The sequence below is a fragment of the Taeniopygia guttata genome, chromosome Z, assembly GCF_048771995.1.
Source record: "Taeniopygia guttata chromosome Z, bTaeGut7.mat, whole genome shotgun sequence".
Lineage (NCBI taxonomy): Eukaryota > Metazoa > Chordata > Aves > Passeriformes > Estrildidae > Taeniopygia > Taeniopygia guttata.
Window position 1 is genome coordinate 20,095,999 of NC_133063.1, and position 22,995 is coordinate 20,118,993.

Below are 22,995 nucleotides of genomic sequence, written 5' to 3' on the forward strand. Positions count from 1 at the left end.
CATCAGAGTTTATTAGGTATTCAAATCATGCCTTAACTGTGTATGCCCCATTCATATGCACAACTAATGCAGACCAATGAGACAATTCAAAGAGGACTTGTTTGCCACAAGACAAAAGCTGAGTTTGGACCTGAATGGCATCCTGCTGTAAGGTTGCATGGGAATGGAAAAGACAAGTTTCTCATGTTCGTCACCATAGCAAAGGCATTTGTAACTGAGCACATTAAAAGGAGTCCCGCAAAATGAAAGAATGAGATTACAGTGTCCAGTAACAACTAGTGAACACAACTTAAAGAGTTTAAAAGGGCTGCCATTTAAATAAAAAGAAGCTGGCAGAGTTAATTGGCTTAACTAAGTGCAAGCAGTTCATGTTGAGATTAGTGTGAGGAATAAGAGGAGTTGCAGGGAGGTATCAGAAGGAGAAATACTTTTTTGAGAAAGCAGCAGAGAGTCAAATTACAGCATTCAGCAGTCACTCAATGCTAAGTAAAGAAGTCATGGATGGTAATGATCAATGAAGGATTGGAGCAGACTTAGATGGAGAGACTGCTGAAGGATGAAGGAAAGAAAAAAATAAAAAAATACACTATTTCAGTGTAACAGGGGTGGGAAACAAGAGGAGATGGAGAGATTGCTATAATGAGCACAAGTGTGATATAAGTCATTGTTAATCAGTAGCTGATAATGACTGAAGAAAGCAAAACAATGAAAATTCCACTAGCTACTGTGGAGAAAACATTATGGCCTCTCTGCTTATGAAACAAATTTTGCCTGGCAAAGGATAGTTATAGGGGTATTCTGGCCTCTGAATCACAGTAAGAGAATTCAGAAGAAATGACTCATGAATCCAGAAGGTTTCCAAGAAGCTAAGTCACTAGATTAACAATGGCTTGTGTAATCACATGTAAGAGAATTACAAGATTACATTTCTTCTATATTAATCCATCTTGGAACACAACTGAAATGCTTGGAAAACAACTGGCTTTACAAAAACAATAAGCATTATCCTTCACAGGCAAGATTTCAGGAAGAAATGGGAGTTAAGAACAGATGGGTAGAAGAGAGGCACCATCAACAGGTTCCCACATGTGGAAATAATGTTATAAAAAAGATAAAGTATCTATTTAAATATGCACACATTCTATCTAGCTAGGCTCTATCTTTTGCTCTCTTTTCTCTTTAATATTTCCTATGCTTATCTATAAAATAACTATGTACATCTCCACACGAATTTATATATGTATATCTATGTGTGCACACAAAGAGAGATCAGTTTTTTGTCCAGTACAGTTTAGACACACATTTAAAATACGGAAAGTTTTACATACTTTATACTTTTTTACTGACATGGTGATTCCTGATAAATGACAACGCACAGAAGATCCCCAAAGCATCCTTAATGTAAGATCCATCCAATATCAGTGTACTAAAATCAGTATTTCAGTTCTGAAAGAAATTCTACAACTAGATTTAAACATTTTGAAATACTTAAGCAGGACTGATTAAATAAATGAGAATACTTGGAAAGTAACTTACAGTAAGTGGAAAAGTGACAGAAAATGACTACTGACTGTAGCTGTAAACTCTCTCTTTTGAAACATAAAACTTTAGTCAGATGAAAAATACTTCTTAATTCAAAAAATTATCAGAGGACATTTTTTTCTAAGCTTTGGAAGAAATATTTTGGTAATATCTTCATTACAAATTTAACTTTAGATGTAATTAGAGTGCTTGCTACAAAAAAATTACAACAGAAAACTGCTTTAGATATGAATGACTTTTCCCTCCTACAGTTCTAGGATATTAAAGTTACAGTTCTCCAAAATAACAGCAATGCCAACTGTATGTTGATGCTTCCCTCGCTACAAAGTGCAGAAGATGTAATCACAATTAGTGCAGAATTTCCTGGTTACTCTGTTTCTCACATTGGGATAGTATTCTGCCACTGATCACTTGTGAAACTTGGTACTATTTAATGGGACACCCTTATCAAGACAGTAAACTGCCATCTGATAGTAAGACCCACAAAACAAATAACCATCACCATGGCATCACACAATAATTTCAAAGAGAACAATGAAAACTGATGAAGCTTGTTTCCAGTTTCTTCTATCATCTGAAACCGACATCATTTTCACCTTCATCAATGACCCGAGATTCCACATTCACTGTTGAAACGAAAAAGTTCCCAAATTTATAGTGACAGTAGGAAATATAACACTGGAGGGATGGAAAAATACATGATTACAAAGCTCCCCAGAGCAATCCTTTAATGAAGGTTTTAAACTAACATGAACCCATTAAATAATGTCACATTTAATGAGTACTTAAATAATATCATTAATAATGGAGTAATTGGACCTTTTTACAAAAAGAAAATCTATTTAGCACTGTCATCATTTCCGACGATACAAGGTACTGAATAGTGTCTTATTCTTAGTTGTTATTACTTTCTAAACATAAATAAGCTAGAAATAATGAGTGAGACCAGCTTTTACAGAAACTGCAGCCTAACCACTTAACTTCTATTCTGTAAGAAAAACACCACATTTGTCTACCTCTGATTAGATCAGGTGGTCATATAAAATTACAATTGTGCTTTTCTTGTCTTGGAAATAACTGCAATTTGGCCAACTGACTCAAGCAGGATGGTATGATATAGAATTTCACAGTTATAAATGCAAAGACAAAATCTACCCAAAGACAAAATCTCTAATGAGCTTTTAGCACAGGTAATACCTTTCTCATATGACATAAATAGTTTATCATATGTAGTTTCATATAGTTTGCTATAAGAATAAAATTAATAAAATTTAGCATTGATTTTCTAGCTCTTTAAAAAAAGTCATAATTTAGACACCATGATGCCACTTAGATAAATACACCAATATAAACCCAACCAAAACAAATTTTTATTTTTGTTTTGTTCAGTCAAGGAAAAGCAATTTCAAAATTTGCTTTCAAATATATGCATTTTTGAAAGAAATAAAACCAATGCTTTTGAATTAAATTCTAAATTCAATAAATTTGTTTTTTCTCAATAAATTAAATTATAATTTAATGACAAAAACCTAGACAGCTAAAGAAATGCATTAACTGCACTACCCAATCTAGTAACTTTCTTTTAGTCTAGTAACTAACCTTTTCACAAAAGAAGTTTCTTAAGATGGAAATTCTGCTCAAAGGTGAGTGGCTGCAAGGATCTCTGACAACTGAAGAGCATAATTAAACATGAAGATAGATTAAGTTATAGAGATGCCTTTTATCTCCCACGGAGACCTTTAGAAAATGTTCATGTAACTGTCTCCAATTGTCTGTAAGTATGTTGCTGTATCTTGATCACAGATTATACTCAAGCACAATTTGAAATATTGTAAAAATACTTCAGAAGTAGCAAATAGCAGTAACTATGGGCCAGTTTTAATTATGAATTTACAAAGAACACAGGTCTGTAGCTGAAATTTTCAGTTATATATTTCTCATTTATGTTGTGCTGAGTCACACACACCTATGAAAGAGGTGGTGGGAAGACAAAAAAAAAACTTCTCTATATTTGGTTTAGATGAGTGATGCATCTTCATGGGCTGTATTCTTATTGTATGCCTACTTGATTCCTCTCTTCCCAACTTTCTTCTCACTGTGCAAACACATCAAAAATAAATAAAAGGCCACATATTCCAAAGCAAAGCTTCAGTTATTACAGTTATTATTTGAGAATTATTTTCTTTCATTTTGATCTCAAAACCACAAATTATTTATTAACTTATTTTCAAAACTGAATTTTCCTGATTTGAATTTGGATACAATAGAGCACAAGCCTAAAAGCCTGTGTAAAGAGGTGCTACTTAACCTTGTATAACGCAGTGAGAATGTTTGTATGTCCCTTGTTTCCCACTTGCTTCTACACAACAGTGGAAGACCTGTGCTTGGACTGCCTGGAACATGCAGCTTTCTACCACACCACAGACAAGAGCAGTATCTGTCCAAAACTACTGCAGGACACAATAAAATGTGAGTCTCTGGACACTGCAAGGCCCAGGTATAAATGCTGGGGGGACAGGGGGGAAAGGCTAGCAATTTTCATCAGAATATATGTCCTTTGAGTGGAACAGACATTTTGTATTCCTGGGTAAATGAGACGCTAGGTCTTCATTTGACTTAATTCTGTTTGTTTACTCACAGACAGACAATCTTTAGACTTTGAATTCCTTTGCTTTCCAAGCTACTTCTTGCCAGCCGATCCACAATTATTGACTAAGGGGAGATTCCTATCTCATTTCACCTACCAAGTAAAACAATGTAGTTAATTATCTTCTGTGCACTTTCTCCCATTTCTGGTCTCTGAGACTCACATAAAATTCTACTATTCCCAGCAAATGTTTCGACTATAGATGTTAATTTCTAATGATGCACATGCTTTGTGCTTAGTTTATTTCTATTCATTCATCTATCTTTCCCAAATAAAGCTTCCTGGTTTCTTCATTTTTTGAAATGGAAACATGGAAATACAGCATCATGGTTTTATAAACCTTTTTTTCATGGCTGAACACAGTTTGGGGATTTTCTGGCATATGAACATATAAGTTATACGCTTCTGGTTTCTGCCTCTGGCTAATATACACCTCAAACTCTTTGTTATTCATTTCACTGATTATTCATTGTCATTCCAAGTGTTTAATGTTTTCATGATAATTTTTCAGAATCTAATCAGATCTACATTAATATTAGTGTCTTTCAAATTATATTTGAAAAGATTGACATATCTTAAAAAAAAAAAGTCTGTCATGTTATAACCTGTTTGTTGAATTAATATAAATCTCGATAATGTCATTTTCAAAACGCATTTTCTATACAAACAGGGAAAAAATGACAGTGGGAACAAAATCAGATCTATCAGAATATAAAATTCAACCACAGCCTACTGATTAAACTATCAAAAAATATTTAAGCATTAAGCATTATTAAAAAACATGCAATCATAGTTAACCACAATCATTAGTAAGTTAGTATTTATGAAAATAATATTCAGTTATTTTCAAAAGCAATCATAACACCAGTACACTAAAAACTAAACTTGCCATGAATCTGCAAGGTGAGGCTCTGGTTTCATGTCTACAAATAATCCAATTAAGTCTTGAAAAGGACTTGTGAATCTACTGTGTATGGAACATTAGCTGCCTTAAAGTTATGAAGTAGGTCATGAGAAAATTGTCAAAAATGGGAAAAAAGACCTCCTTTAAAACTTAATTGCATGTAGATGCAAGCAAAGTGACAGTAGCGAAGAAATAACATAACTCAAATGTTCAATGGTTAGTATAATTTTAGTTAGCTGTAAAGGAAAACTATTGAAGTGCTATTGCTCATAAATCCTACAGATTTTTTGCTCTGAAAGATAAGCTAAATTGAGAATGTTTTGGAAACTTCATATTAACACAGCACAGCTGTTGCTATGGACTGAATTTATGGGTAACAGCAACTGCTGCTGTCCTTCTCTCCATCAATGCAGGTTTGAGGAAAGTCTTCATCAGGGAAAAGAGCAACAGGAGATTTGCTAATTAGGAGAAATAATAGATAACTACTTTTTTAATTAAAGCAGAATGGCACACATGAGAGGACAGAAAAAAGGCTGATGACGAAAGGAGGCATAAAATGTGAGAAAGAGTTGAAAAAATACAGTGAAGCATGAAATAGAGAGAAGCAGCAGTATAACCTGCCTCACAGTAAGGCAGTAAGAACAGTAGTGAACAGGCAAACTGGGAATGTTTCTATCTGTTCCACTGTGAGTGTGGTCCCCAACTGCTTGTGATGTTGGGAAAAAGTAGAGATAGAGTAAAAAAGAGCTGGGAGGCATTAGCTGATACAAATTTCATATTCTTATACTTTAAAGTGATAAACAGAACATTTGAGTGTTTGTAGTGAGGACAGGAGGTGTGAGGTAATACAGCAGCATTCTAACATATGTTATAGCATTGCTCATATATCTGAGTTCTGGCAAACCCTAGGAGATAATCTATAAAAACCCTAACAGCTTGTGCGTAACACTACATGGGGCTCAACATGAGAAAAATGAACAACAGTACTAGAAGTAAAATCCCTACAAGTAGCAAAAATAAAAATATATGGGTACTTCCATAGTGCTCGATTATCAGCAAAAGACCAAAATCCTGTGCTGGCAGATGAAAACAGATAAGTTAAAATTTAAATGGAATATTTCCTATTTATTTCTTACACTCATTTACTTGGCCACAACTACTATCCTCTCTTCATGGGATATAGGTTTTTCAGCTGCTTCTACATCTCCTCACTCCTTAGACAGAGATAATAAAGATAAACCCCTAGAGCATTTCCAGGGCCTTTTACTTTTGTCTGAGCTTTAGCTCTAAGATTCTGCAGATGGCACCATCATATCAAATCTCTTGCAGCCGTGGCAACCTGATGGAGCTCACACACAAATTGACTCCCTCTGCTGCAGAAAAGGGAAATATTCTCCAATAAGGAGTTAATGAGTAGTCTGCTCCTAACCAGAAATCCAAGTGAACAAGTAATGATCTGCTGTTGTTTTATGGTAGCAGTCCTTCCTCACTGTTTAACTGTGCATAATATGTATTCTAATGATTGAGTAGCCCATTTCTCCAGGTAAGGATTTCTTGACTCTCAGATTCTGAAGGACCTGGTACTCCTTATCTAACACCTAAGGAAACCTGATATCTATCTATCTAGCTAGCTAGCTATCCCTCCATCCATCCATCCATCCTTCCATCCATTCATCTATCATCTTTAAAATGTGTGCATATATACATGATTAATGTATACAACTTATAAAGCCATTGAAATCTTGACATAGATTACAATTTGTTCTCCTGATTAGCTCCAACTTTGACTGATTCTTATTGGATATTGCAGACTCAAAAATCGAAACTTAGAGTAACAGAGCTGGGCCTAAAAATCCTCATTGATTAGAAAATGTATTGCATTGCTACAAAAGCATTCAATTTGTGTTAGTCCACTCTGAAATTGTCTTTTATTTAAAACCTATTACCAAATATTTCTACTTATGATTAGATTGAAACTGCTTTTTAAAGAAGCTGCATGAACTGTGCTCTGACTTGGTAGGAATTACTGAAATCAGCTAGTAAATAATCAAATACGTCAGTTTGAAATCTAAGAACATAGTGCCTGCAGAAAAGGGTTAGGTCCTAATTTTTGCAACAGTAACACAGAAAATAGGTGAGACTCCAGGAGTCACTGTCTGCTGTATTATAGGGGACCATGTTTTGAGTAGGACTGGGGAACGTACATTGTATCCCCTGGTACAGCATGACTGTTATAAAGTAAATAAAATGTATTAACAAATGTTATACAGGGAATGGTTTAATAAGATTACCCACATGAACATTTTAACTGATACACCTTCCTCTTCTGACATACCCAACTAGTGTCTCAGCTAGCTGCGCTTTCCAATACTCCAATAGAAATGAAAATCTTTTCCACTTTCCATTCTTAGTGACATATGTAGCATCTTTCCTTCTATAAATGAGGAATCTTAGACTTTATTATCCCAAAGACAGGAACACTGATAACAACGGTGGGAGAAGGCTACACCACTCATAATTCTTAGTGAAATATTTCAGATCACAAAGTAACAGGACAAAACACATTAGCATGGAGCCAAATTTCTAAAATGGGCACCAATTCTGGATCACTGTATACAGTTCATTACTATTTCCTCTGTGTCCTCTCAAATCTTACGAGTAAGCATTGTAATCACCAGCATTATTTGCTGCTGTCAGGTTACAGGAAAGAAATCAAGAGCAAGAAAATTTCAGGCCTAGTTTTCCTCAAAGAAAAATTTCCACACTGTAGGAAACTGGGCTCTAACTTTAAAGTAAAGCATAAAAATATTTTGTTCCCTATTCCATAGAATTTCCATATTTCACATGGACCTGGAGTTTTGTGAAACTCTGAATCTCCCGGCTTCTTCAGAAACAGTCCTTTAACTAGGATTTCCCAGGAACTGACTAAAAGGCTCAGGCTTATCATAAAGGGAAGACTGAATTAAAATCAAAACTTTTCTCTACTGCCAGGAGAACAGGAGGGCAGGCATTCAGTCACTCAATGTCACAAGTTGTCTCTGTGGTGAATGGTATAGAGAATCACTCTAGACACCTCATTTTGGAACACGCTTCGCAAGCTCCCCCTATCCAGGTATAAATGTCAATTTCATTTGGTCTTTGATTATGTGTAGGAGAAGCTAAGAATTTCCTTATTTTGGAAGAGAGGGGTTCAGATTAAAACAGTACAGCAAAAGCACCATTTCACTGTTTCTGTAAAGGTTTCACTTTTATAGCATGGCAGAAGCTACAAGCTCTATGATCATTCATTCATTCATTCATTCATTCATTCATTCATTCATATTGTGCTCCTTCATCATCCCTTGGAGATTTTATCACATCTTTAAAATTAGTCTTCTGGCAGAATTGTTCAAATCTGAAAGAGTCCAAATAATAAAGCAACAATTCTACCAAGAATGCAGGTTTTTATAATTTTTAAATAAATGTTTAATGTTTTTTTTAAGAGAAGATGGTATGCACTATTGCTTCTTGAAAAACATAACTGACATGTATGTTTGTATTTCTGCTCATTGAATAAAACAATTTTCAAATATTTAAACAGACTAATATAATTCTTGATCATGCATTTCCATCAAAGTCAGTACTAGGATCAACTTGGCCTGGCAGTTTGGTAGTTAATGCAGTGATGGGTGATGATGCTAAGTGCATCATAGTAGTGTATAAGAATCTTGAAGACAGGATAAATTAGAATACACTAATTTTTGGTTTGACAAAAATAGGATAAGATATTTCTATTTGACTGGACTTTAATTTTGTTTTGCTGGCCATAAGAATAGAAGGTCATCTGTACACAGTAATTGCTGTCAGCAGACTATGAATGTTCAAACATTCCAGAGAAGTGGCTACTGCATATAGGCAAAGCGGCTCACAAAAAGACTAAACAGAGAATTTAGAATATATTCATGTCATTTTTAATACTCAGCATGTACTGTGGAAATTGCCCCTGAAATTTAATGTGGACAAGAAGCATCAGGCTGAGTATACACAAACAAGCCATGTACGAAGTGCTTGTTCATGCATTCTGCCAGGGAATTCTCAGGCAAAGCACAGTAGCCATAACAATGATTCCTATTAAGATTGAAATATAGGTTTATAGCTCTGAAAAGAAAAATGTTATTGACTAATATGACAGTATTGTGAAGTATGTTCTCATACTACAATTTTTTTGACTACTCAAAAATTCACGTAAATTTGCTCCAAAACTGAAAATCTCAGCCCAGCATTTTTTTCCTTCATGCATTTAGGGTATTGTTACATGAACTTATGCTTGAAAGGAATAAAAAGTGTTTTATAAATATCTAGGCTTTTATGTTTTTCCAATAAGCTCCACCAAACACATGGTGAAACATCTTCTCTTGAATGATTTTTAAGTGCTCCATTAATACTGGTAGCCCTGGACATACCAAGAATGAAATGAAGGTTGATTGTTACAAATCACCACTCCCCATCACTGACGAAGAAATGAACTTTTGCCAGCAACTATAAAGCAGGCACAGCCTTGGAACAGCAAGTTTCTGAGCAACGTGCTCAAAAGATGTGACTGCCATCTACAGACGTGAGTAACTACTGCACTGGTAGCAATTCAAAAAGAGCCCCAAAACCACAAACCAATAAACATCCAGTGTGGATATTAGATGAAAACTAATTATTTATGTATAAAACAGCGAAGCTACCACAAAAAGCTTCCCAGTTGGTTTTTTTTTTTTTTGGGGGGGGGGGGGAGGGGGGTTGTTGTTTCCGTTTTGGGTTTTTTTTCTCATTAAAAATATCAACACATAGAAACACCAGCTTCCTTCATTCTCTAGAGTGGCCTGAGAGGTAATAGTTACAAATCCAGTGTCTAGTAGTGCCTAAAGATTAGTAGAGAATATGGAAAATACTAAAATTTTCCTTGTATTTAAACTATGAAGTACTGATTTTCATGTAATAAATTCTCAGTTAAAACTGTATTAAATATCTTCTCTCATACAGAGTCATGAGTTAGCAAAGTCATGAAATTTTCCATTACACTGTGAATTTCTTATCATATGTACAGTGACCAAATGCATGTACAGGGATACAGCTGTACATACATCATCAACATAGAGTTTTCTGTTAAATTTTGGCTACCTAATCAGGCTAGTTCACAACAGGCCAACACAGGCAACTGTATAAAGATTTTCTTTCAGCTGTTCAGAACAGTTAGCACAGTAGTTCAGTTCTCCCTTGTCAAACACTCTCTTTTCACTCTGGACTTAAAAACACTTTACTTTTTCTGACAGCTGCTGCCAAATTTTCTTTACTTCCTCTCTGAACTAGCTCACTGGCTAAGCAGTTACCCTGCTAAAATCCTCTTTCAAAAATTTTGGTTTAAACATTAAAAATCATTGCACGGCAAAAGGAAAAGAGATCAGGAGAGTGATGTATTTCAAGGATTGAGGATGAATGACAAAATTACTTAGAACCCTAAAAACTGTACCTCTATAATTAAAATTATTACATTCACACCACATGGAACTGTTTTCAATATTATTCTTCAGAGATCAGAACTACATAAAAAAAGTTAATATGTAGTGTATTTAAACAAAAAAAAAAAAAAAAAAAGCAGGTCACAGGCAGAAAAGCCTGTGGGCCTAAACAGAAGATAACTTTCAAAACCCTTCAAAAGTTAGAACTGAGCACAGCATTCCACACATGGGACTATCTTCTCACATTGCTATATCATCCATCAGCTTTCATTAGGTATTCTCAAACAGTGTGTAATTTCACTTGAATTCCCAACACAAGATTAATTTTAAGTGTCATATGTTGAAACTTTACATTTTCCAAAAACATTTTCCTTTACACTGATGAATGTCTGTTCAGACATGGACATGAAAATGAATAAAAGGAAGGCAAACAGTTACTTACTCTACATTTTGAGACTTCAGCCTTTTTTCTTACCTGAGTACCCAAACAAGCAGCCATCATATGAGTGAGAAGTTTAGCTGCAAACATGGCACACCTGGTGCAGAAAAGGTGGGAGATGATAGCCAAAGTGAAACCTACACAGAAATGGTAATGAAAACAGTAAAAAAAAAAAGGCATATTTAAGTTTAGGCTAATAAACTGTTCTGCATTATCCAGCAGATGTTTCTCAAAGGTCCAGATAACCTAAAAAAAACCAACCAAACAAACCTTACAGAGAGAGTACGATAATTTTGGTTCACACTGGGATTACTCGTGAGATTATTTCAAGTACAAACATGTATTTCATGTTCCCATAGGCTTGGGAGCTAAAATAACTTCATCATGTCAACAAGCAATTTTTGAAAAGTATTTCTTTGGTGTCCCTTTCTGTGTGATATAGGTGATTGTAATAATAGTTATATACAAAGCAAAGGTAACAGTTCAGTGTTCACATTAGTGCTTCCAAAAAATGTTTTTAGAAACAGTTACATGAAAAATGTTTCTGCTGGGTAGCACTATTTTAGCAGATAGCTATAACCTTCTAAATGCCAGTCTCCCGTTTCATCGATGTTGAGCACAGAAATTTGTTATAGCAGTAGTCAGGAGGAATGACACCACTTTTCGTTTCACTAATTAATTATAAACATGAACACAACAAAGGCCCCTGAATTACCAGTAAGTAGTTCCTGGGAAAAGGACTATAGGGAAGTTAAGCCAGCAAGAAAAACACTGCTAAATCTCAGAATTCACTGGATTTAATTGTGCACTTTTACACCTCAGTCAGGGCAGGAATTTGGGTAATTAAGTCAGACCTTTTATGTTGCTCTTGAGATTGACTATTTGTTCAGCTACCAGTATTTGTAAGAGCTGAGTAAAATAAATTATTCTGAAAAGTACTATTTCTAAGTATTTCAAAATTACTTAGTGATATTTATACAACCATCTACACAGTCTCTATTATTTCACACCCAGATGGAAATGTCAAGATATATGAAAAATATCCTTATCACTCTTAAAAATAAAGCAATTTGTTACTTAAAATATTCATTTAAATCTAGTAATCTGTATCATCACATAAGTAAGCATCTTCAACCAGCCAAAAAACCTGAAAGGCATTGGAAAGCATTTGCCTCAAGTTCAAAGTAAACCCTTAACCAAGCTAAACTACTTTTATTTTTAAAATACATTTTTATTACATATACTGTAAGTGACTAGTTCTGAACAATGATCTGCATCTTTATTGATTCCAATTCAGCAAAATGTTTTCTAAGCTTTTGTGTATTGTTTTCTTCAGTTTCTATAGCATTTTGCATTTTACATCATTACTTGTTTTTTCTCTGTAATCCAGTAATTGTATTTTAAAACCTGTTTATTTATAGGTGCTAAAATCTCTTTTTTTTAATTGTTAAATATAACCATCAATTTGTGTGGAGCAGGTAAAAAACTGAGAGGTTATTCCTCTTTCTTTGTCTTCATTTTCTTGGCTGACATTTTAAAAACACTAAGGAGCCTAGATTTAATCTGTTAGGTCAGTTTGCTTGGAAGGGATAGATAAGTGATTGAGCTGCTTACACAATTTTTGTTACTCATATAGTGATGATCTAATATAGAAGTCATAAACCTCACAAGAAACACACCCAGACCCCCATTTAATGGGGTTAAAGTTAGTCGAGAATTCCATTTAGCATTTTTCTTAATAAGCCCATTACTCTTAGTGCCTATAAATGCAAGAGTTAATTTCCACCCTAAATAATTCTGTGGTTCTAGGAAAATGTATTTCAATTTGTGATTGCTGCAACATAATAGTAAACCAGCTGCAATCTGAAAGGCTCCTTCAGAAGCCAAGATGAGTTCCAAACTTGGATCCCCTGCTTCCTGCCTTGCATTTTGTCATATGCTGTTGAAGCTGCTAATGAAGAGTCATGTTACTTATAGGTTAAAGTCAGGGTTTTTTCCCAAGATCTTGGGCAGCAATAAGGCAGCAGAGTGTAGTGGAATCTATCTCCTCTGAGTTAACATTTCTGAGTGTAAATTCCAGCTAAAATTGTTTTGGTTGGTTACTCGACTAGATCCAGCAATGGTTTACAAGTGGTCAAAAGCCTGCTGCTGCTGCCAGAAAAAGTGTGCTAAGTCCAAAGAGAACCACCCAAGAAGGTCCCATCTGTCCAGACCCCTGGCTGCAGGGAGTGTCTGAGCCTGGGGGCAGTACTAGAGGATAGTGCAAAAGGTACCTCTGTGTGGTGTGAGCCGATGAATGATCTGCTCTGTCTGGTAGCAGAGCTTAAGCAAGAGGTGGAAAGGCTAAGGAATATTAGGGAGAGCAAAAGAGAAATTGACTGGTGGAGTTACAGCCTTGCAACCCTGAGAGAAGCTTGGCAGGAGTCAGAGGAGCCCTGTCCCTCTTACCATCAGGCAGAACAAGAAGACCTAGCAGACAGGGGGAATAGAAATGGGTACCGACTCAGAGAGGCAGCAAAATTCCCCCCTAACCCTCATCACTTTCCCAGGTGCCCCTACAGAATAGGTACGAGGCCCTGAGTCCACAGGCTCAGGCAAATAAACAAAAAAATCCGTCTGGAGATTCTCCCAGGTGCACTTTGTCAGATGGATCACAACCTCAGGAAATTAAGAATAAAACAAGGGTAGTTGTAGTAAGTGACTCCCTTCTGAGGGGACCTGAGGGCCAGAAGAACTGTCACCCAGACCCATCCCACAAGGAAACCTACTGCCTTCCTGGGGCCCAGGTATTGGATATCAGCAGGAGACTCCCTGAACTAATTCAGCCCTCTGATTATTACCCACTGCTGCATGTCCAGGTTGGCAGTGATGAGGCTGACAAGAAGGATACAAGGTCATTTCAAAGGACATCAGAGCTCTGGACTGCTTGGTTGGTGGGCCAGGAGCACAGGTGTAGTTCTGCTCAGTTCTTTCAGGAGCAGGGATGAATAATAAAAGGCGTAGGAAAACCCACATTATCAATGAATGTTTTAATTCCATAGGGGAATTTTGGTTTTTCTAACATGGGTAATTTGTACAGCACCAGGCCTGCTTGAATCAGATGGGCTCCATCTGTCCAGCAAGGGCAAAAGGATTCTAGCTGATGAGTTGGCAGGGCTGATTAAGAGTGCTTTAATCTGGGTTTGAGGGGGGAAAGGGATGAAACCACACACTCCAGAGATGAGCCCAAGGGTGCTAAACCTGAATCAGCAGCACAGCTGAAGTGCATGTACACTGATGCACACAGTGTAGGTAACAAACAAGGAGCTGGAAGCTATGGTACAGCACAAAAGCGATGATATAGTCACCATCACAGAAATGTGGTGGGATAACTTGCAGGACTGGAGCACTGCACAAGCTCTTCACAAGAGACAGGGGAGGGAGAAGAGGTGGAGGTGTGACTGTATTTTAGGGAGTCTCTGGACACCATGGAACTCAAGATTAATGACAATAAGATCAAGTGCCATGGGTAAGAATCAGGGAAAGGCTAACAGGACTGACATCCTGGTGGGACTCTCCTACAGACCACCCAACCAGGATGAAGAGATGGAGGAATTATTATATAAGCAGCTGGAGGATGTTTCAAGATCACCAGTCCTTGTTCTTGTAGGATATATACCCTGCCAGGCATCTGCTGGGAACTCCACACAGTGGAAAAGAGGCAGTCTAGGGGTTCTTGGAGTGCATAGAGGAGATCTTCTTGTCACAGCTGGTGAGCAAGCCTGCCAGGGGAGGGGCTCTGCTAGACCTGCTCTTTGCAAACAGACCTGCTCTTTGCTAGTGGGAGATGTGGTGGTCAGAGGCCATCTAGGGAACAATGACCATGAAATAACAGAGTTCTAAATATTCAGTAAAACTAGGATATTGAAACTTCCATAAAACCTGAATTCCAGAGGGTGGAATTCAGGATGCTGTTTTGGAGAGCACCTTGGGAAAGCCCTCAAAAGCAAAGAGATCCAGGAAAGTGGACATACTTCAAGAAAAAAATCTTGAAGACACAGGAGCAGGCTGCCCCTATGTGCCAAAATATGAGCTAGCAGGGATGAGAGTGGGCTGCCCAGAGAGGTGGTTGAATCACCACCCTTGGATACATTTAAGAAAAGACATTAGAACATAGATGTGGCATGCAGTGCCACCATTGAGTTGGCAAGGTAGTGTTAGGTCATAGCTTGAACTTGATGACCTCTAAAATCTCTTCCAACCTAGCAGATTATGCAATATTTCTATGATTTACATTTTTTCCAGTGTGCAAATACCAGACAAGATGGCACCTTTATCAACATGACGTTAGTTAACTGTCATTCAATATTCCATTAAATAAAATGATTGTCATCAGCTACCAAAAACATTAATAATCAATTAACCAGTTTTACTGGTCATGAGTAGTTATTAATGATAAAACTGTCTTAAATGAACTGACCTGAAATAGAGATGAATCCAGAAGAAAAAAAAGCCTCGTTGTATGAAGACAAGTTATCTGTTTGGGCATAAACCGCATAAATGGACATATGAGAACAGGAGCATTCCACATAAGCTGGTGTCTCATCAACCACTTTGCAGAACCCACTGCTGGACAGCCAGCTGCAAAACAACAGTTTCACAAAGTTGGAAATGGACTTGTGTAATTCACATTGTAAGCAGGCTTAAAAATTTTTGTTGTATTCCTTAACTATTCCTTAAACTATTGCAGAGGTATTTTCTGTAATCTTTCACGTGCAGTGCTCAGAATAGCATATTTACATGAGATTAAAATATTGTTTATAGTTTTTAATATAGTTTTTTAAATTTTAGTAAATGTATTGAAATGAACTTTTTTTTCACTAGACAATTTTTGTAGCCATGTTTTTAAAATTTCTGCTAGATTTCTAGGTCTGTTTGACTTTTCAAATAGTTTGTCACTTTATTTGCTCAACACCTTATCCTGTTATGGAGAACATTTTATGCCCTTTTTTTGGTTTGAAACTAAATTCAGGGTTTGTTTTTTGGTTTTTATTGGGGTTTTTTACAGTATTGCTAAAGTGGTTTGGAAAAAGGATAAGGCATACCACAGGTCATATCCTAAGCCATTTCTGCTGGAAATTGTGCATAGATAAAGGAGAGCAAACAGGTAGATTGTGGTGCATCTCCTCCTGAAGATCAATCGTTTGTATCAGCCACAGGCTGATATCACGCAGTTGGTCCAATGAAATTGAATCTAAATGAACTAGACTTCAATGGGATGCAGAACATAATTATCTCCAAGTCATTAATGCATTCATTGATGCAATTCTGGGATTTATGGCCTGTCACTGTAACTTAATGCATCATTATGCAATCTAAATAGTATTTTGATGAAAAAAGGGCAGAAGTCTGAGAAATATCTGGGCTTGAATAACTACTTATTTTATTATAAGAAAAGTTTTATGTACTGGTAAAATGGCCATAAAAATTAAGGAAAAAATACATGAAATGGATCAACTTTATATTTGCAAATTATTTCATTGGCATTATCACATTTTACACAAATACACAGGTTCATGGTAGAAAATGGAAAACTAAATACAATAATAAAATGACCTTTCAGCAGCTTTATTCCAGAGGAGACATAGAGATTTCTGTGGAACAATCCGACTTCCCTCAGCATAAATACGATAAATTACTTTGCTGTCATCTTTCAAAGGTTGTGAACTCTGACCCTTCAAGCTCATTGAAAAAACCTGAAAAAAATGTAAAGCTACATTTAATATTAAGATTCAACACAGTTGAATCAGAGACAACACATTTTAATCAGAGGGAACCATAACACACTTACTATGTTTTGAGCAATATCTAGATTAAAACTAACTATCTAGAAAAAAAATTGCATTATCTTCAAACCTTGTTCTTCAGGGCAAGTTCTTTATCTCCAGTAAGGAACCACTGCTGACTGCTGTATTCTGTGAACTGTATGGATTCACAGTTCTCTTCTTGGGGAGATGATAATACTATAGAGACCTCTAGTAGATTTTCAGGTACTTGAATAGAATCTCCATCTTTTCCACTAAATCTATGTCCATTGATTTGCTGAGGAAACCAGTTGTGAGCCATTATTGCAATATATGGGCAGCTATCAAGGATATTTTTGCCTCTGTGGAAATGGAAAAGCAATAGTGCTGGTAAGTGGGATCAAACTTCACTATTCATCACATAACAACTCTAAAAGATATTTGTGATTTGTTAGGACTTTTTTAATGCATCATTTTTAGGCTTGTGATATTTAATTGGCATACTGTTTCAGTTTCTGTGGAAAAAAAAATGCCAGTAAAAATTTTGAGTTGTTAACTTTCATATAAGGTTTAGAACATAGCTCTGCATCATACAATGATGATGAATGAATACTTTTCCAGGCAATATTTGACCTAAAGGTGGGTCAATACATACCAGATCTCCTGACTGGTATTCCCACATCCCCATTCCAAAGTAACAGTTATGTGTTACACCTAGTTTTACAAAGCACTATATATATGGGCAATATGACACAGTGATTTGTAAGATCATGACACTGTAGCAACACTCACATATGAGTAACATACTAGATAGGAGAGAAGTTCCTTTTCTGAAAATGTAATTTAGATTTTCTATATTGGTAAATTTTCATGTATTTACAAAACATATTATGAATTCAAGCTTACTAACCTTTCTCCTGGTGATCCACACTTTAGCCCAGTCAAGAGAGAAAAAGCAAACTTCTCAGTCAACTCAGCAAGCAGGCTATATCCTTGTGTGTCCTTGCGTTTTGGGCTAGCCAGAGCACAGAGTATCTCATAGAAAAGACTTCTACTTTTATCAGTGAGTAACAGCTTTTCACCTACATCTGCAACCTAATGTGAGGAGAAGAAATCAAACAATATTTTACACAAAGGAATCTGCTTGTAACATTTCCTAATATTCAATGGTTTAGTGATATCTTTGCTGTGATTCCAATATTCATTCTGAAAGTTCAGAATCTTTTCCCCAACTCGTGATCACTGTTTCCAAGACATAAGACACAGTCTGTCAAAACTGTGATCTCCTCACTAGGAGATTTGATTATTGAAGAAAGGATGTGGCATTTTTCATTCTTTCACAAACAAAACATTGTTGAGTCCTGAGAAGTTTTTAAATTATTTTCTCTGTTTTCTGTGTGCCAACAATCAAAAATGAATTGTTATAATGCTTTGTATCTAGATATTTAGAAGTTTTCCAGCTTCTATGCATTATTCCAAGAGTTCAAAGGAGACAGAATGCCATAAAACTAATCTATAATTTTCATAGAAATTAGAGCAATGCTTAAGCACTCAGCTACCCTGAGAACCAATTCCTTAGGGTACTGGAGGAAAAAAGACTGATGCTTAGTTAAGACTACAGTAGACCCCAGCTGGCCCAGGTAGGATTTGCTTGTTTCTTGACTGCAGTCAAGAAATAGAGATACAAGCAGGAGCTGTGCCAGGCCTAAAAGCAACAACGGTTTGACCCAAGAGTCAAGAAAACATAATAAGCTCTGTGAAATACAGCATTAAAAGGACAATTGCAAAGTAGAAAATCTAGAGCTATAAGTATGTATGCAAAATTAACACTGATTGCTCATTTCAACATATTTGATTTCTGATTTCTTGCCACCTCCTAACTAGTGGCAGAAAACTCCTTCCTTGATTGTGGAACTTCACAATTTCCACTTTTGCAGTCTTTGCTTCTGAGTCACTGCTGTGGATGTCATCTGCCTTGTTTTATATATATATATGTGCCTTGTTGTGTTATTATACTCTAATTGATGTCATTAGTCATTTAAGAATAAACAGGAAGCATTTACCTTATCTACTATATGCACCACCGCAGTAAGTTGCTCTTCTGTAGCTTCTGTAGCCACTTTGACATTTAGATTCTGAAGGATTTTGTGTAAAATGGTGTCATCAAGAGGCTGATGAAGTTGATCAATCAGTCCCCAAACTGGCAAGGAGTCCAAATCTGAGACAATGGTGATGTTAGAAATACCATACACATCATCTATCCTGGCACCACCTGTGGGATTAGAAAGTACAACCTGGAAACGTTTAGGAAATGGGTTTAAAGATCCTGTCTTTGGAGTCAGGGTCACATCCAGGAATGCACTTCTCTGTCCACGTTCAAAAGTCAATAAACCTTCAGATCTGGCAAAGTCTTGTCCTGCCACAGCTGGAGATATGAAGGTCTGTCCAATAGGTTCAGGTTTTTGTAGTTCCTTTAAAGAAACCAAAAGAGTTTTAGGTAACACGACAGATGCAATTGTTCAAAACCACCTGCTGTAAAACACACTTTAAGTGGGTAAAACCAAAATGAGTAAAAAATAAGTTCTCTTTCAAAAAGCAGTTATGAGTGATGAAAAAATTACATTTAAAATAATTATCTCCCTGAATTAGTAATCAATCAAATTTAGGAGAAGAATTATATATTGTCAATAGTAAAGAGGGTCTCACTCTTTCTTTTCCAGAACAAAAACCACAAAAAAATTTCTGTGTGCATAAATACTACAGAAATGTTAGCAAATGTGTGCATTCCAGAACAGTTGATGTAGGAGTATGACTGCAGCACAAAGTCCCTCACTTTAGGGTAGACAAAAGCATTACAAATACATAGAAAACTAAATAAAAGCAAAGCAAAAGCTTTGGAAATCTTTGTCCAAATTAATATATATTCATGGTATTTTCAGTCCCAGAATACATACTTAAAGGATTAATAACCCATTTAATACAAAGGCAAAGCAAATGCTACAGAATACACATGCAAGGCGGATAGATGAATTTATCTAATAATGCTACATGGCCTTATTTCCATGTGAAGCAACACTGGTTTTACCTTCCATGAGGTTTGCAGTTACTGTTTCATTCTTCAAAGTCTTGTTCTTTTTGTCACTTGCTACAGTCTTGACATTTTATCTGGTACTATAATAAACTTTCCTTAAGAGGAAACTAACTTTCTGAGCTATTACTCAACTGTATTTTTTTTCAAAAGTATATATTAATTTACTAAGGGCAGCTTGTGTATTGATTCCTAAGCAAAGCTTTCCTACTGAATAAAATGAGGGTTTTTATTTCTGAAATACTAGACCCCTTTTGAAAATATTTAGCTTTTATTAGTAGAGCTTATTTATGGAATGAATCAGACATTTTCTGAGCACACTGGAAACCTGGTAAGTCAATGCAGCCTGTAACTGTTTAAAATTGCATTAGACATGATCACATCACCTGTGGAAATTCCAGGGGGAAGTTTCCTTTTGTTTATCCCTTCCCACTGAGAACTTGCAAATGGAAATAAGCAGAAATAAAAGCACTAGTGTCAAGAACAATGTCTAAGAAACCTTTGTAAGTTGAGATAAACATCAGTTTCCAGTTATTGCCTTCCTGTCTGCTGTGGCGTCTTATTTTAAAGCTACTAGTATTTGGCCATGCGCCCTCAAAATCTAAAAATGTCCAAAGAAGGTTGGTTACAAAAGTTACAAATGGATAAGAGATTGCCCAATATATTTTAGCTTAAATATACACTGGACAATAGCAATTTCTTTTACACTTAACAGCTAAATTATAGTGAATTCTTAGGTTGAATAAATGTGAAATTTTTTAACCTCACAATCTAATTGAAACACTGGCCATTTAATATATAATAAATGCATGGAAATACATTGTAAACCTATGTGGTTAAAAAAGATATGCATTCAACGTTAACAGTAGAATGCAGTCCTTTTATTATAAAGGGTAAGTATATAATAGGTCAACCCTAAAACAATGCTGTTAGGCATAAAATCATAAATATTTAAAGTAGATCAGGCTAACTACTATTGATGATGGTAAACTTGAAAGAATATCTCTTGTAGCCTGTGCCCTAATGCTGGATTCACAGATACTAAGGAAGTGGCAGGAATCATGCTTTTGCAGATCTGCTAAAGGACAAATGTCTTCAGCTACAATAATAATGAGTGAGGTATGCATTTAAGAGAAAAAAATGTCAACAGCTAGAAGAGTCTTGTGCTACAGATGCAAACATCTCAAAAATTGTTGGATTATGGTTTGGTTTTCTTTTACATAAAGGGCATAATCCAACAAAAAAAATTAATAGGGATGATAAAATTTACTTTAGCACATGCTATTTTCGATAAGAAGAACAATTTTTTTGTTTAGCACTCCAAGAACATTGAATAAAATTTGATTAAATTTCTCTCTGTTTTCCTATCTATGTTCTGATACTAATAAATTTGTTCCCTAACAGAGCAACTGTCCTGCTGTCTGGATGTTGTATACATATGCATCAGGATAAAAATTTAATTTCCGATGAAAAAGCCTCAAAAATTGAAGGCTCACAAGAGCCTTAGAACAAAGAAATATATTAGATGCTTGGCTGACCATATTCTTTGAGGCCACTGAAAGATACTGCTAAAAAAAAGGATTCCTAACAATGCAGTAAGAAAAAGTCCTTTAATAATGGAAAACCAAAGAAGCTAGGCTCAGCAAATGTTTGACTGATTCCTGAAAAAAATGCTAATCAGAGTCATATTTACTTTAAAGAATGATCAATTATTTATTATTATTTAATTAATTTCAATTATAAAATGAATTATAAAATCCATTATTTTAAGAATAGTTTGGTTTGAAAAGAATCTTAAAGATCATCTAGTTTCAAAACCCCTGCAGCGGACAGGGACCACTTTTACCAGACCAGGTTGCTCAGAGCTCCATTGAACCTGACCTTAAACACCTACAGGGATGTGGCATCCACAGCTTCTCTTGCCAGTGTCTCACCACCCTCACAGTAGACAATTTCTTCCTGATGTTTAATCTAAAACTACTGTCTTTCAGGTTTAAGCCATTCCCTCTTGTCACTACATGCGCTTGCCAAAAGTCCCTCTCCAACTTTCAGATAGGCTTCCTTTAGGTACTGGAAGGCTGCGATTAGGTCAGCCCAAAGTTGAGTTGGTCAGCCCAAAGCCTCTTCTCCAGGCTGAACAATCCCAATTCTCTCAGCATTTCCTCAGAGCAGAGGTGCTCCATCCCTCTGGTCAACTGAGTGGCCTCCTCTGGACTTGCTCCAACAGCTCCGTGTCCTTCCTGTGCTGAGGACCCCAGAGCCGGAGGCAGCTCTGTAGGTCGGGTCTCACCAGAGCAGGGCAGAGGCCCCTCCCTCCAAAGCTGCCCACAGAGCTTTGGATGCAGCCCAGGATGCATTTGGCTTTCTGGGCTGCGAGTGTCCATGGCTGGCTCATGTCCAGCCCCTCACCAGCACCCCCATGTCCTTCGGGGCAGGGCAGCTCTGGATCTGATCATCCCCCAGCCTGTATTGGGGGTTGCTCCGACCCAGGTGCAGCACTTTGCACTTGATCCTGTTAAACCTCATGAGATTCCCCAGGGCCAGTTCTTGAGCCTGTCCTGGTGCCTCTGGATGGCATCCCATTCTTCAAGAGTGTCAACTGCACCCCTCAGCTTGGTGTCTCCTGCAAATTTCCTTAGGGTGCACCCGATCCCTTCATCTACACTATTAATGAAGATAGTAAATAACACTGGTCCCAGTACAGATCTCTGAGGGACACCACTTGTGTCTGATGCTCTGAGCCATTGACTCTGGCCCTTTGGATGTGAGCATCCAACCACTTTGTTATCCATCAAATAACAGTCCGTTCAAATTCAACATAAAATCCATCTCTCTCCAATTTAGAGAGAAGGATCTTTTGAGTAATGACCAGAAGTCATTACAGAAGTCCAGGTAAATAACATCTGTAACCCTTCCCTTGTACTCTGATGCAGGCACCCCATCATAGAACCCCACTAGGTTGTACAAGCAGGACTTGCCCTTGGTGAAGCTGTGCTGTCTCTCCCCAAGCTCCTACATGTCTTCCACATGCCTTATCAGAACTCCTGGGAGCATTGGTTCCAGGATCTTCCCAGGCGCAAAGGGGAGGCAGACAAGTTTATAGTTC

The 22,995-nt window shown here is 36.6% G+C and overlaps 1 protein-coding gene across 8 annotated transcripts in view; it reads right to left on the reverse strand.

Annotated features, from left to right (window-relative positions):
• The window catches only part of ADGRV1 (adhesion G protein-coupled receptor V1), a 253,862-nt gene that overhangs the window by 114,908 nt on the left and 115,959 nt on the right, over nucleotides 1–22,995 (reverse strand). For 6 of the 8 annotated variants that reach the window (XR_012052990.1, XM_072922272.1, XM_030258698.4 and 3 more), the window contains 6 exons: nucleotides 18,865–19,272; nucleotides 17,712–17,896; nucleotides 16,914–17,163; nucleotides 16,614–16,753; nucleotides 15,478–15,638; nucleotides 11,055–11,155 (listed from right to left, as the gene is read on the reverse strand). Coding sequence is in view for 6 of the 8 variants with exons in the window: in XM_072922272.1 (XP_072778373.1) it covers nucleotides 11,055–11,155; nucleotides 15,478–15,638; nucleotides 16,614–16,753; nucleotides 16,914–17,163; nucleotides 17,712–17,896; nucleotides 18,865–19,272 (1,245 nt within the window). In the remaining 2 variants the exon portion in view is untranslated. Of the gene's footprint in view, nucleotides 1–11,054; nucleotides 11,156–15,477; nucleotides 15,639–16,613; nucleotides 16,754–16,913; nucleotides 17,164–17,711; nucleotides 17,897–18,864; nucleotides 19,273–22,995 lie in introns of those variants that run through there. The other 2 variants (XM_072922273.1, XR_012052991.1) reach the window with 2 other exon arrangements.